The sequence below is a fragment of the Physella acuta genome, unplaced genomic scaffold (assembly GCF_028476545.2).
Source record: "Physella acuta isolate Inbredline_101_S28 unplaced genomic scaffold, ASM2847654v3 ptg000038l, whole genome shotgun sequence".
Taxonomy (NCBI): Eukaryota; Metazoa; Mollusca; class Gastropoda; family Physidae; genus Physella; species Physella acuta.
This window is the reverse complement of record NW_026731558.1, coordinates 282,656-298,220: the sequence shown is the minus strand read 5'-3', so window position 1 is coordinate 298,220 and position 15,565 is coordinate 282,656. Positions and strand designations below refer to the sequence as shown.

Below are 15,565 nucleotides of genomic sequence, written 5' to 3'. Positions count from 1 at the left end.
GCTTATGTGATAATGAAATATGTAGATGTAGTTGTTGACTGCTGAACTGCTGTTTGTATATCACAAATAATGAATCCACAAGGACTATTTCTCATCCACTGCTCTATCCAAGCAGTTTAAAATTAACCCTCAACAGTACACACTCCATTACAATTTTCTGAGAGCTGACATTAATACATTCAAATTATTTTCACTTTATACATTTAATACTGAAAATGAGAGAAGCTTGATTCAGTATTCTCTTAAAATAAACAGAAAAGAGACTTTATGGTTTAAAACTAATCAAAACAAGATAAACACAGCTTTAGCTACACAAAAAAAAACTTCAGCCCATTCAACTAAGCATGTTCTTTTAAAAATAAACCTCCAGAAATGCAATTAGAAATTCACAACACCTTCAAAACAAGACATGATGAGTGACACCAGGATTGAAGAAAGTTTCAAATAAACATTTTGTGTTCCTGGCTGTAGGGGTGCTTAAGGAAATGATATCTGTTTAACTCCAATGAAAGCCTCATAGAAAAAGAAACCTATATTATTTAACCATGAAATCCTAAGTTTCTGTGGATCTTACTTGGATTTTGCTAATGATGTGTGTTAAACAGAGCACATTTCATTCATTCATTTAGATTTCTAGCCATAACATCCATATATTTACATAATCACAGAATATGTACAGTGTACAAAGCCTAATTCAATAATTATTTTGCTATATAATTAGAACAGTTCTGCTGAGGGAATCTATAGGCAGTAGCAGTATGGATAATACGACATAGTGGTGTATTGAGCCAGATCTAATCTATAGGAACATTGGCTTTGATACAAGGAAGGCAAACACCCTTATTTTTTTTTTTTAAATGCTGGATTAAAATTACTTGATCTAACTGTAAAAATAAAAAAACAGACAATGTGAGGGAAAAAAAGTAGCTTTATTTATTTGTACAAAATTTACAATGAAAGAGGAAATTGACAAGTAGCTCATGTTTACATTGTGTTCTATTAAACTGACAAATCAGTCCTATTGCACAATCTTAACTGAACACAATACTTTTATTTAGAAAGTAGTAAGCACATAAATTATTGGAAAACATACAACAAAGGTACATAAATTTCCATTATATTATTTACTGAAAGCTAGAAACTACTAAATTTTTCACTGAAGAGACTATATTAACCAAAGTTAAATAACTATCATAATTGCATAGAAGCCCAAAACAAGTGAAATAACCATAAGTAATTTTCATGAGAAGTTTGAAGACTTCTATGGTCTTCCTCAGTGTTGCTTTTCATCTCCTATTAGCTAATATTGAATATTTTTTAAATGTATGTTTAACATTTCATATAGAATTTAAATGCAGAAAATGTGGGGCACAACTTCTTGTCCTGTACCCCCTTTTTAAAGCCATTGCCTTGTTTGTCTATTAAAGCAAAAACATTTGAATAAAGTAAGGTTCAATAATTTGGTGGTAAAAAGTGAACAGTGAAATAATAGACAAGCAATAAGACTTTATAAATGCTAAATCAGCTAGAGTATTTAATTTTAAATGTATGATTATCTTGATCTTATATAAAAAAAATTATGGAAGACACTGAAGGAAGGCTTACTGCAAAGAAATGATACATTATCATCAATAACTGGTTTGAAATGTTAAGACTATAAACACTATAATCTACCTAGGGTTACACAGAACTAATCACTACTAAAAATACAATACAAAATGGAAACATGTCATATATGAAGAAAAGTTATATTTCTTTTGTATTAAAAGAATAATATTCCGGTTATAACATGAAGCTCTATTTGTTTAAAGATTATGACAAAATTGTACAGTAGTAGTCTGTTCACTTTAGCCCTGATGGTTTAGCTACACAGGTGTTAAAGACGATCTAATGGATACACTTAATGGGAACCTAGTACAACAAAACCACAGAACCTTCTAGGACTTCTGCTACAGAATATCTTATTTTAAAAAATCACCACAGAATTAAGTCTGAGATCAAAACAGTGAGCAAAAAGTAAGAGGTAAGTAACTAAATCCTGACAGAGCTGTGGAGGCCAACAAACCAACATTTGACTAACACTGTCAATAGGTTGCTTTTTACTGTAGGGTCTTACTAGTATCCATTCATAAGTACAGTACACATTTAAGATATCCCATTTTTGAAGTACATCAATGCTTGCTTCACCAACAACTTGAATGCACACAATAGCAAAAAATAACAATAAAGATTGATGGAGGAGAAAAAAAACCACCTTGAAATCAGCAATTAGCATGGCCGTGTAATTGATAATGGTGATAAAAAAATACCTCACCCTGTATTTGGTTACCCCCACCAATATGATGTAATGTACAAATACAAAGTAAATTCTGTGGTTTATTTACAAGAGTATTGTGACAAAATCAAAGAAACAAATCACTAGGATATATTGATAATGGTTTTAACAGTATTTGGTGAGAGAACATGTCAATACTGTAGCAGTAATGTTTCGTTGTACATTTAACTTTATTACCTAATATGGCAAGCTTTAGTCACTTTCAAAGAGAAATCATACACTAGTTAAAAAAAAAAGAGACATAATGCACTATTTTATAAGATATTACCAAAGGCTCTTGCACAATAACAAAAGCCCTAGTCAAGTTAAACTTTTAAATAGACTAGAAATAATAAACATTTTATAAAACAATGACAAAAAAAATGAACACATTTTTGTAGTGGAAATATTCATATAACATCTTGGCCATTTAACTGTGTAAGGCAAAAAGAGGCTAAATTTAATTCCAAGTGAACTATTGTTCTTTTAAGTTTTCTTAATCTATTGTGTTACATTTCTCTATAGTAAACAACAGTACTTTGGTCTTCACATTTACATGTTATTTGTATAGTATTAAAGGCTTTCTACTTAAGGTAAGATTTGTGAAAATGATTCTTTATGTCACAACAATAAAATATTGACTTTATAACATTTATTGAACACTATATGGTATTTTTTCCCTTTCTTTGAAAAAAAAAGCAAGGTGTATATCATAAACTCATTTAAAATAAAACCATTGCAAAGAAAAACAAAACAGATGTAGGGAGTAAATGAGAGTTTTGAATTGTTAGCTGCTTGTTTTATTTAAATGATAACAAAATTATTGCCATTAGCTATCTAACCATGGAATCTATTCACAACTGTAAAGCAACAGAATAAACAAGAAGCTGTCTTCTTGCGCAAAATATAAAGTGCAAGCAAAGAAAATATTTCAATATGTGGATCAGTGAAACCACAGTGAATCAAGATTTACCATAAAATACATGGTATAATTAAACAAGAATCACCTACATCAAACAACATAATCTTAGCACCATTTTCACATTCAGCATTATAATTTCACATACAGTCTTACTACAGCCAGTCTGAAACATTCATATAGCCCACAAATTATGTATAATTTATATATGACAAGTAAGGCACAGTAGTCATCTAATACTTATTTTTGTTATAAAGTTCTAAAATGATGTAACAAGTAAACAACATGATGATTTCATTGTATATGTTTACGTAAAAAAAATAATAAAGACCAACTAAATATTAAATGTTATTTGTAATTTGATATTTGCATTTCTGAATGTTAAAAAAGTAATTTTCTGATTGGCAATTAAAAGCCATTTAATGACAATATTATGTGCAATCCTCATAAATTAAATTGATTTAGCTAAATTTCTTAAAAATAAATTGTAATATAGATTATTTAATAGAAAATTGAATGTTCATTTTAAGGTGAATTTCATTATTAAAACTTCATGAAGTTAGCCAGCTGATTTTGTTACTATGAGGATTCTGTTTATAGATCAACATTCAATCTGTTTCAAAAATTTTAAATACACTTATAAGTTATCACTATTAAAAAAAAAGGTTACATTTAATAAAGTTGTTACAAAAAATATAAACAAAAAAAAAACAGCCACAAACATTTTCTGTACAATAATTATAGTTGCTATGATAGTTCAGCCTTTTTCTTTGAGAAGCGTGTAAAATGTGGACTCCTGTGGGAGCCAGGAATGGTAGGTATTAAGGCAGAAGAATTACTTTTACTGCTAATGCCATTCCTCTTGCTACTTCCAGTGTTATCATCAACAGAACTATGGATTGTTTCATTTAATTTTGGTTTCTGTAATAAGCTTTTGACTTGTGATATTATACTGTTGGATCCCCGACTCACTGGTGCATCCCCTGCAGGGGAAATGATTTCTTCCTTAGTGGACATGGTTTCCATCCTATCCTTATCCCTTGAGTTGTCAGTGTGGTTGTTTAACTGCCGGTCACTGGCTGACTTGCCCCTACCCTCTTTACCACTAGTTTTACTATCAACATTTGTCTGCTGGATATCTGTTCCCTGTTTGTCTACAGAAGGAAGGATGTCAGAGCTTTCATCTTGGTCTACTGTTTTACTTTTTCTCTTAACTTTGGCAGGATATTTTTGGGATTTCTCCTTTGTATTTTTCTCACTTTTATTTTTCAGCGCTTTATTTTGTGTGACACTACTCTTCTTCTCAGAAAGACTGTCACTTGATTTCCTTTTAGACATTCCAAATGTTTTAGATAACTTTAATTTTTTATCTGTATGTTTCTTGCTCACCTTATCATTTGTGCTAAGTTTAATGGAGGATTTTGATTTAGCTGTTATGCTTGTGAGCTTTGGTGTTTCTTTGCTTGCAGAGGATTTGATGACTTTTTGTTTAATCTTGGGTGGCCTCCCTTTAGTCGGTGTTCTATTCACTTTAATCAAGGAATAATCTTCATTATCATATTTTCCATTGCTACCAGCATTTTTCCTCTTGCTGACACTTCTTTTTTGCGAGACATCAGAGTCTGCTTGTTTACTGACAACTTTCATCTCTACTCTCTTTTTGCCCATTTTTTTCTTCTCTAGTTTCTTTGTCTTGTCAGACTTTTTGTCATGCTTTCTCTTTTCAAGCCCGGCCTCGGGACTGCTGCTGCTGGCACTGCTGCGATTATTTAACAGCAACCCAGCTAAGTTGAGTAAAGCACTGGCCCCTTCATGGATCTTTTTCTGCTCATCCTCTTCGCTATCTTCATTTGGCTCCTCCTTAATTTTGTCAACTAAATTTTCTCCATCAGCTTTAGGTCGACTTGTGGAGCTCAAGTCTCCATCTACCTCATCTTTGTCATCAGTATCCCACTCCATGTCTGACTGGTAGTCTGATTCACACTCTTCATCTAAAAAATTGAAAAAAAAAAAAGTTAACAATTAGAACACACTATATTTAATTTTTTAAAAACTTTTCCAATTGAGAATCAGTTGTTTGCAGAATACAATTTACTGAAATTAAATTTGCTTAAAAACCATATTTAACGGGTTTTTTAAAAGAGTAAATTATTTTTAAAAAATGTAAAGGTTCATTTAATCTTTTAAACATATAACTTGTAATAGACAGGCTAAGAAATACAGAAAAATAATTATGAAAAAAAAAAGAACAAAAATTAAATTTTCCAAATCAAATTCAATAGCAATCCAAAGTACAAAACAATGCTGGCAAATGGAAAAGAAGCCAAGAACACCACTTCAAACAGCTTACTATGTGGAAAGAAAAAATGATCACTGATAGGACAAGATAGTTCAGAGCAGTCAAGTTGTTTGAAAAAATCATCAGCAGTTTCTCCAGTATGTCTCAATAAGTATGAGAGTACTGAAACATAGCAGTGCACACTTACACACGGCCCTTTGTATTTTAAAAACTACTTATTAGCATAATAATACAATAAATTAACTTATATTTACTACAGATAAGCTGTAAAATCTACATTTCAGTGATGTCCTTATAAATCCGTATTATAGCTAAGAGTTGGAGTAAATTATACAAACCTGCATCTCCAAAATCATATTCTTCATCAATAGAAGATGAGGAAGAGGGTGATGATGCATCATCATCATCCAATAGTCTTGAAGAACTATAAGCATGGTCATCATAGGGGTGTTCTGTGACAGTAACTGGACTGGATGGTCGTCTTCGAGGGTTATTATAGCTGAACACCATAATTAAAGTGATTTTAAAAACAATAACAAGATGAGAAAATAAAGCAATTTACAATAAATCCAAAATGTGGGTAACAAATACTGAAATAAATATGACAAATGTACTTTAATATAAATTTAAAAAAAAGATGTATTACAATACCTGTATGAGCGCTTCCTATGCTTCCATGTTAATCCAGTATCTCCACCTGGTGAGCCATCAGGAGCCCCTGACAGCACAAAGATTACATAATTAACTATACATTTTGTCTTTAAACAACTTTTTTATTGCCTTATTTCAATTGCTGCTAATTGATCTCTATACACAAAATAAAAATGAGCAATTTTGAAGTTTTAATATCTATCTTTTAAAATATTGATTTTTAAAGTCTCACATTTGAAATACTTAATGCAACTGTTGTAATGAATAATTTACCTGGTTTATATGAGCTTTTCAATGCCACTAGTGTCTGAGCAACATCTTTCATTTCATTGTCTGTACAAATTTGAAAAAGTTGCAGTTTAAAAACCTCAAAATTGTACAAAAACTCAACGCATGAAAATAGTTATAGATTACTATTGACTTATTTCAGTTGAAACAGCACAAAAGTGAATCAATTGTTATACCAAGAGAAGAAAAAACACATGACAGCAAACTTCTATAGCTCTCATCTCCATACTACATGAAGTAATATTTATACAATAGTGGATGCATGAAAATACTTTTAGCTAAACCAATAAAAATGGAATGAGCAACATGTACTAAACAAATAGCATCCTATTCAATAAGCTTCTAATGTGATAAGATTACAGTCTTGACTATTCATCCATTTTTATTGCAATTCTTTTGTCACCATGGAAATGTTCTAATGATGGCAAATAGCTTGTGACAATTGCTTTATAGGTTACCATGGTATCATCAATAAATACAATGACTGCATATTGAAACAGATGCTACAGTGGCAAAGCTATGTATAGAGCAGAAAAGAAATCAATAGGACATTTTCTAAAAAGAAATTATTAATTTCACAAAGAAGTTGTAACAGATAATTATATCAGTTTAAAATCAATAAGTAAAAAAAAAAAAGAGTTTAATTTAATAATTCTGTATTAGCTATGAGATAAAAAAAAAAAAACAACCCTTAAATGCTAATTGTAAAAGAGCATATTTTAGATCAAATTAAAAAAAAACTAAAGTTATGATATTAGCCCAAAAAGATTACATTTCAAAAGCTTTCATTGTGTTATTTTTCCCCAGGGATGGATTTTGCTACATCAATAGACCAAACCACTTGCAGTGAGAGATGGGAGAAGGGTGCTGCAAAACTAGACAAGTACTTTAGATGGTTTCTTTCAGGACAAGCAACAACAAGTAGCATTATGACCCAGAATCAGATACTTTGGCCTATTTTTTACCCTCACTTGTCCTGACAACAGCTCTGGCATGTTCACATCACACAAACTACACTGCGTGTATAACTATAGTCATTTGTTTTCTTGCTCATGTGAGGTGGCTACTAATTAATGGTACTACAATAAAACTTTCAAAAATTAGCTTAAATTTTAAAGTAAGCAAAAAAAAAAAAAAAATATTGGGCTGGCAGTGTGTTTGTTTCCAAGACAACACAATAAAGTATACTTCAGGAAATTAAACTTAGCCACTTACCTACGTCAAAAGAAGTTTGGGCAAGACGGCGACTCAAAAATGGGAAAAGATCTACCGAAAAGAATAAAAATAAAACACTAAAGACTTAATGTACAAACAGCAAAAAAGTTGATGGTAATATAACTAATAAACCTGATGGCTAGAATACCTAGGTGACATATACAACATTTATATTGTTTCACCAAAATACCAAGCTGTTTTAAAATAACCAAATGCTTTAAACATCTTCAGTAACAGATGTTATACTTACGTGGTGATACTGTATTTGGCACTGGCCTTTGAGTTAATGGAAGAATGGGACGATAAGTTCTGCAGAAACAATACGAATATTAGAAGTTTACAAATGTAACCAAGTTTCTCATCAAAGAAATAAAAAGAAATAAAAGCTTATAAGTGCAGACAAAAGACCTACGTTGGAAGACTCTGGTATTGCATGAAGTTTTGTGGTTGAGTGGAAGTCATCTGCAGCTGGTGATATGGGTGATAGGGTGTTTTACGCAAGGCTTGGAGAAGATTTGGTCTATAAGCTGGATCAATGCACCACAGCGAGCCTTTGCCAATACTCTAAAATTGGAATTTTAAAAAAACTTGATAACAATTGATGTGAAGTCAAATGTTAATTAGAATTGACTAAAGACTAACTTTTTAAAATTAATTAACCCAGTGAGAAATCAAGAGGACTTGTAAATACAATATGAGTACATGATGTTGGTTAAGTTCTTCCATGTAGTGCAATTAAGTATATGTAGCCCTAAATAAAACTAAAATAAGGAGAACACATAACTAACAAGATAAAACTATCTCAACAAACAAAAAAACAACTAACAATCACACTATAAGTATACAAATTACATTTACATACAAATATATATCTGAACTAATATATATCAGGAGGGCTATGTGAATACACAACTTCAATCAGTGAAAGAGCTTCTAATGTATACATTTCATTATACACAAAGTTAAAATACCAAAAGCATGTGGGGGTAAATATTACAACTCCAAATAAAAGGTGAGTAATGTTAAAAATAAAAAAGTAATCTTGTTTCAAAAAGAAAAAGTGATTAATAATCGCACTTCATAGTGTACACGGCACGCAATTCTACCAACCTAGCCACAATGTAATCCACCTTTTATTTCCCACCCGACAAATGCAGGGCTGGAAAGAACACAGTTTTAATTAATACAACTTTTTATAAACAAACACTCTTGCTTCCTTGATCACTAAGTTTTTAGATGGAAGATATATGGTTAATTGGAGAGGAAACTTTCTGCAGCATGTTTTTAAATACTTAAGATCTGAACAAAAAATGGTAGAGGGACAAGTTGCCTTGGACAGTACTAATACCTGTACAGTTGTTACAGGAAACAGAAGGCATGCTATAAAAAACAAGTTTTAGTGATATGGAACTTTAAAAACTGGTTTAATACATACCTGTCCTTTATCCTTTTCCACCTTTTTGAAACATTTATTTAAACTTAGATTGTGACGCACTGAGTTTTTCCAACCAGTGGGAGCATTTTGGAAGTAGGGAAATTGTGTGAGGATCCAGTTGTATATATCCTTCACTGGAAGCCGCTTCTGTGGGGATGCCTCAACAGCCATGAATATCAGACATGAGAATGAATAAGGTGGTTTACTGTTGACGTGCTTCTGGGGGAGGTAAGGGAGGTGAGGCTGTGCTCCTGGGGGTGGCTGTAAGGTAGCAATCTCAGGTTTTATGTCCTCATTCTCTTTTTGTTCCTCGTTATCATCTTCATCCTTATCTAGCTTCTCTCCACCAATATTTTTTAGTAAATCTTCACTCTGAAGCCATTCAAGTGACTGCAGATCATCATCAAAGTCATCACTATCACGGCGATCCATTCGCAAAGATGCAAAGCAACTGTTAGAAAGATGATCTCCATACAAGCTATCATCATCATCATCTGTGTTGTCACCACCATTTAGAATTACATCTTCGCCCCCGTGTAGAGCCTTGTACAGTTGGCTATGAGGAAAGCTTTGGCTGAGACTAGTAAAAAGTCTAGCTCTCATAGAGGCATCACTTTCTTCAGGAAGCTTGCATACATGTGACATGGTTGGGACAGTGTCTTCACAGCCTAGAAATTGATTAAAAGATGGCATTTTAATATTGAATCTGAGAAACAAAAATCTGATAAAGAGCACTTAATATTGATGAGAGCTTATGCTAAATATTCCCAAAAAACAATTTTAAAATTGAGTAAGTAAAATGTGAAAAGTTTTGTAAACCATTTTTTCTTTCATATTTAAAAAAAAAAAACCTTATCCAACCCCCAACAATCTTTTAAAAATTATTACCAACTCCACTGGCCCAAAAATACCGCCTACGAGTTTACATATCAAAGGTGAAATTGAGGCAGCTAGGGAAACCCACGTACTATTTTGACATTCAAACACATGGAAACGACAGGCAAGTATCTATTTCACGTCTAAAATACTGACATACAATAACTGCCAATGAAGGAAAATGATCATTATAATATTGCAGATAAAAGGACAACCATTATTACTGGTAGACAGAGCGGGATCCCGTGCTAAAAAAGATTTAACCTTATGCAGACGGGATGGGAAAATCTATACTCCTAATACTGGGAGTGAGGGAGACGGGGAGGAGTAGAGATGGCGGAATGGGCTATTGTAAACACGACTAACAAAAAACAGCCTCCTCTCTTCCGCATCCCACTCGGGCCAACCAATCATACGAACAGCGTAGACTGTTGCCAAGACAACGGTATACAAGCTGATTGTGCGAGGGCAAAACTACTGTGGTACACAACGGGTGAATAGGTCAAATGATGTGGTGCGCGATAACGTTTGTTCCCGTGTGGCAGGTGAACATTCACAACCTTCACATTATCAAGCACTACAGACCCAATAGCTAGAAAATTCACTTAACAATGGCTGAAATTAAGTTCCACGCGTAGACTAAATTAAACTTGCTACAACCAGATATAATACGCTTAAGTGAATTTGAAAAGAAATAACGTTTGAAAAAAATTTCAGATTCTTTACATAGACAACGGGAGAGATAAAGTATAGTAAAAAGAATACCAAGTTTTTTTAAAGCAATAAAGTGTTTAAACGAGTGAGTTCTTCGCACCACTTAAAAAATCGGCCGGCAACCGATACACACAATGAAGGCGAGAGGATACCGCCTCTAAATAAAGCCTAGTTTTTCAGCAACGAAAAAAAAGTGTCAGTATCCATGGCAACATCGGCGACAGCTGGCTCGCGCCCCTCGCTGAATGCTCGAGCCCACCACACTAAAAAAAATCCTTTGTCTGATCACTACCCCAATAACGCAATTTGAAAACTTTCAATAGCTTCTACGTAGGGGCTGGTGTGTTCCGATCAAAACATTAACACTTGGTTTTAACGACCGTAAGGCCTAGATTTTACTACTGCTGCTAAACTATTTTTTTAAAAATAATTCAACTCTCCTCCTCTCCCCTGCTCACTTTACCATGCTATTAATTTATACCCCTCCCTCTATCGCCACGGAAAACCACGCTCACTTTAGCCAACGCAAGCGCCTGCCGTACCGCGGCGCGTTGCACTTTTTGACTGAGCCGCTAACCTTCTAAACCAAACTTTTAAATATTTTTTTAGGCGTTAGACACTTAAATAGCCACACTCGACTGATAAATCTACAATCAGAGTCTACATTTCAATATCGACCACCATAAATTAGATTAAAAGTTACACTTTATAAGACCGATTAATTAATGAATAGAATTACTTATTCACTGACTTGAACACCTACATTGGAATAATATACTAGACAAAACACCACGATACTCAAATATGTGGGAGTATAACGTCACTCACCATGAGGCTCGGTATCAACATAGAAACGAGGATATGAAGAAATGAGTGTGATATGAAATCCACACAACTAGACATAGTTCAACGACACGTGCATGACAAACAAGCCCCGTTGATCAGTGTACTGCTCGGCTCGCTCGTGAAGATGCCTGGGACAACGCCAGACATGACAGTGCACGAGATGTCACCATAGTTACGCATAAACTAACCCTCCACTGCTATGGTGGGAAACGCTGTCAATCCATGGTTACCATAAATATCAAGGCTTAAAAAATCATTTAACAATTTCCCGTTTTCGCCTCTTGTAAAACCGTTGAGGAGAAAGCTAACGTAAGAAGAAGCTACCACCGTCTGTCGGGATCTTTTCCATAATAATTATTTAGCTACAATATTAAAACCCTAAACTTAAATACAATTTCACAAAAAAATAATGAGCAATAGACAGAGAGGTGTATGGTATGGGCATAAAATGAAAATACGATTACACATAGTTAAAAAAAGGATGGTCCGAGTAAAGAATAAAAACATGTGACACAACGAAACAACAGAGAGGTAGAGGTAGCAACGGGAACCTAGACCAGCCACCCCGCCTCCCCCAGGCCAAAATTTCAATTATTACCAGAATGAGCTATGTCTCAAAAGCCCAGTGCTGCTCACCAACCGCAGACCGCCCTTTCCCGGGGTGGGGTGGTTAAGGTGGGACGGTGTTATTTGACGTGAAACAGCCCGTTGCCATGGGGATGCGGATGCATCCTCGTTGGCTTAGCCATGCCGTTCCTTTACCCAAATTTTCTCCAGTCCACCAACCATTTTCACACATCGGCAAGACATAAAGAATGAGGGAGGAAACACTGACAATCTGTGTCAGCCTTCCACCCACCATTAGACTGATTTGACTAGGATACTCTTGCGTCAACTCATTACTCATAGTGCCAGATATAAAAACATAGCTGCTGCTACCATTTTTATTTAATTTCAGACATGACAACAGAAACAAAAACCAATAAATCATAAATGCTTTAAAAATAGTTTTTGCCCTCAGAATTACATGAAATGGTAATTATAAAGCAGATAAACTGATGATTCCCTGAATTAGTAAACATGGTGTTTTTATTTTTAATAAACCAGGTATAAAAAACCATTCTTAAAATTGTGGTAATCAGAAATACAAATAAGTAAAAAATGTTACTGGAACAAGCAATTGTGGAAACAAATGCATATTCTTTATTAGGACAATTAAAACTACTTTTCTATTATGAATGGCTAATATTGTTAATGGAAATAAAACTACATAACTACACTATACTAATAGCATTGGGAATAACATGATATGAAGCAAAAATAATAGTAGATTTAAGGGAAGAAACATTTGGCTGTTCACTTACCTGAATCATTCATTTTCCTAAGTATTGAATCAAGAGATGTTATAACCTCATAAAAAATATCACAAGTCTTCCCTTGCTTCACAGGATCTAAGTAACATTATCTGTAATTTACAAAAAAAAAAAATCCCTCTGATCTTCAGTATATTACACATCCGTAATTATCATTAGACAACTTGTCATTAAGGTATGAGATAGATAACCCAGCAATAACAAATGTGCTGTTGAAACCATTACCAGTGTGTGGTGAACATGACATTAGTGAGACTCAGTTCACCAGCCTGCATTACTTTCAGCTAATTAATTTAAATTGTAGCCTGAATCAAAGTCAAGAAACACCTCTAAGTGTGAATGATAATTTGATTTGAACTAAGGCTATATTTAAAAGTACTGTTTTACTAAATAAGACCTAATGTTTTCATCTAGAATGGCCAAAATCTAACTTTCAATGTAAAATGTGCAAAGACAATAGACATAGATAATACTACCCCTTTAATAATTTAAACAGTTTTAAGGTAAGAAGAAAAGATTGGAATATACCAACTTTACCGTACAGACCTTAACCTTAGGTGATTGAAAATATTTCCTTTTTAATAAGTTTTTAATTAAAATCACAAACAGTATCTAATAACCAAATTATTAATCAAGAATTAGCCTCTTAGCTCTACTTATGATAGCTTTGCTTTTATTTTTATGAAATTGTATTGTTCCATATTTGGAATGCCAGACCAAAACCACCACACTGGGCTACAATTAGAATGAATTTTTCTCTGAATCAGTAAAAAGAATAGGCCTATAGACTTATCTCAACAAAATGAAAGTTTTTACATTTAAGTGGAACAAATGCAGGTGAAAACTAGTGGCATAATCTCCAGAGAGTCGGAAGTAAAATGACTTTGCCTTGAAGCTGCACTTTTAACTATAAACATATTTTTTTTTTTAAAACAAGAATTAGAAAAGTGAAAAGATGCAGTTCATATTTAAATTCCTGCTTAAATAGGATACATGTAGCATTGGCAACTATTAAATTTTAAAGCATCAGTAAAACAAAATTCGGGCATTTGTGGGCAAGAAAGCTTAAAACTTGACCACTTTTTAATTGATAAACCATTTTCAAGAAATTTCTGACATATTAAGTAAGGTCAAGATCCAGTTACATTTACATATTGTCACAAACAGGCCAAAACCTTTATAAAAGTCCCTGTAAGGCAAATCAGAAGAATAATATTTTAGTCCTGAAAAAGACTTCAATACCTAGCCAAAAAATATGGTCAGTCTGACATAATAACAATTTTTAAATCACTTCCTCCCCTAGTTGTCAGCCTACTTTAATTTGTTTATGAAGGCCCATTTGAATGATTGAAAATATTTTTAAAAGCTAATTAAGGCTGCTACACAAAATGTTGTATGGCATCCTCTGAAATTGAGTTACGGCAACCTGATCTTGTCCAAAACTCATGTCGACTAACAACAGGCCTAAAGGCTAAATTATTAAATATCTCTTAAAAAGGACAACTCCAGCTCATAGTTCATAACTCTTTTACTTTAGTGTTTTACATAGACCACTCAAGATTTATACAAACAGTCTGAATCTGCTGGGCCTAAAGATTTGAATCTGCATATATGACTATAAAAAGTTGCCTAAGCCAACTACGATTTTCTTAAAATCCATAAAGTTAGTCTACTAAATTATAGACGTAAACGTACAACTAAAACTAAAAAGTACAAAAATAAGGAAGGGGATAGACTCCCGATAGACCTAGTCCGGATAAAAAAAAGGATGCTTAGGGGTAGAAAGTACAGAAGCTTACGTCTGGTTGCCTAAAAAAATGAAGTAAGCCTAATATATTCAACACTTAACAAGAGATAGACCTCGATCTAGATCTACATCAAGTTTACATCATCGGAAGCAAAGTCAAACAGATGATTTGAAAATGACAACATTTATGGACGCCATATTGAAACTGCGTAGTCAGTGTAAACAAAGCAAATACTTCTGAAGATGTGAAATTAACAGCTAAAGTAATTTATAGAACAATGATAAACATTGCTCGTATTAAATGTAATCTTAGTATGAATTTATCATTTGATTTTATCTAGGGATAACATTTGTAATGGAGGAAATCAAATACAAATTGAAGGACGTGGCTAGAGAAAACGTCATTTTCCCGCGATCATCCTCTGGGATAGCGAATGCTTCTGCATATTTAAACTAAAATTTAATGAATAGAGTCTTAAAACTACAATTAAGAGAGACATAAATGATACCTTGAAAATTCCCGCAACTCAGATTAATTTTTCATTAGCGAATTTAACAAGAAATAACTAAAATTCAACTTACCAAGTTTTACTAAATCCCATGGACCCTAGCCAAAAGATGAGGGATGCACGATGCTCTGTAAACGGAAGTATAGACCACGTGATCACGCTACTGCAGCCGATAGATACATTGACATTCCATTTATAATTTTTACAAAATTATTTTAATGATATTTCTGAAATAATGTAAAGCATCTTAAATTAAAGAAACGAAAAGAAAAGAAGTAAGTGACATGCATAATGTAATAACATTTTTTTCTTTGTTTAAGCTATCTAAACATATTTAAAACATTTTAATTTGTGTTACCGACTCAGGTTAAATGATTGA

The 15,565-nt window shown here is 33.2% G+C and overlaps 1 protein-coding gene across 1 annotated transcript; it reads right to left on the bottom strand.

The window, feature by feature from the left end:
- Nucleotides 1-910: 910 nt before the first annotated feature.
- On the bottom strand, nt 911-15,328 carry LOC131943167 (forkhead box protein N3). Its single transcript, XM_059303183.1, has 10 exons — nt 15,260-15,328; nt 12,922-13,022; nt 9,122-9,789; nt 8,099-8,250; nt 7,937-7,995; nt 7,687-7,737; nt 6,457-6,516; nt 6,184-6,250; nt 5,871-6,031; nt 911-5,224 (listed from the first exon to the last, which is right to left on the bottom strand). Exons 2-10 carry the CDS (start codon nt 12,932-12,934, stop codon nt 3,981-3,983), a joined length of 2,475 nt encoding a protein of 824 aa, XP_059159166.1. The 5' UTR covers nt 12,935-13,022; nt 15,260-15,328; the 3' UTR covers nt 911-3,980.
- Between the last annotated feature and the right edge of the window lie 237 nt (nt 15,329-15,565).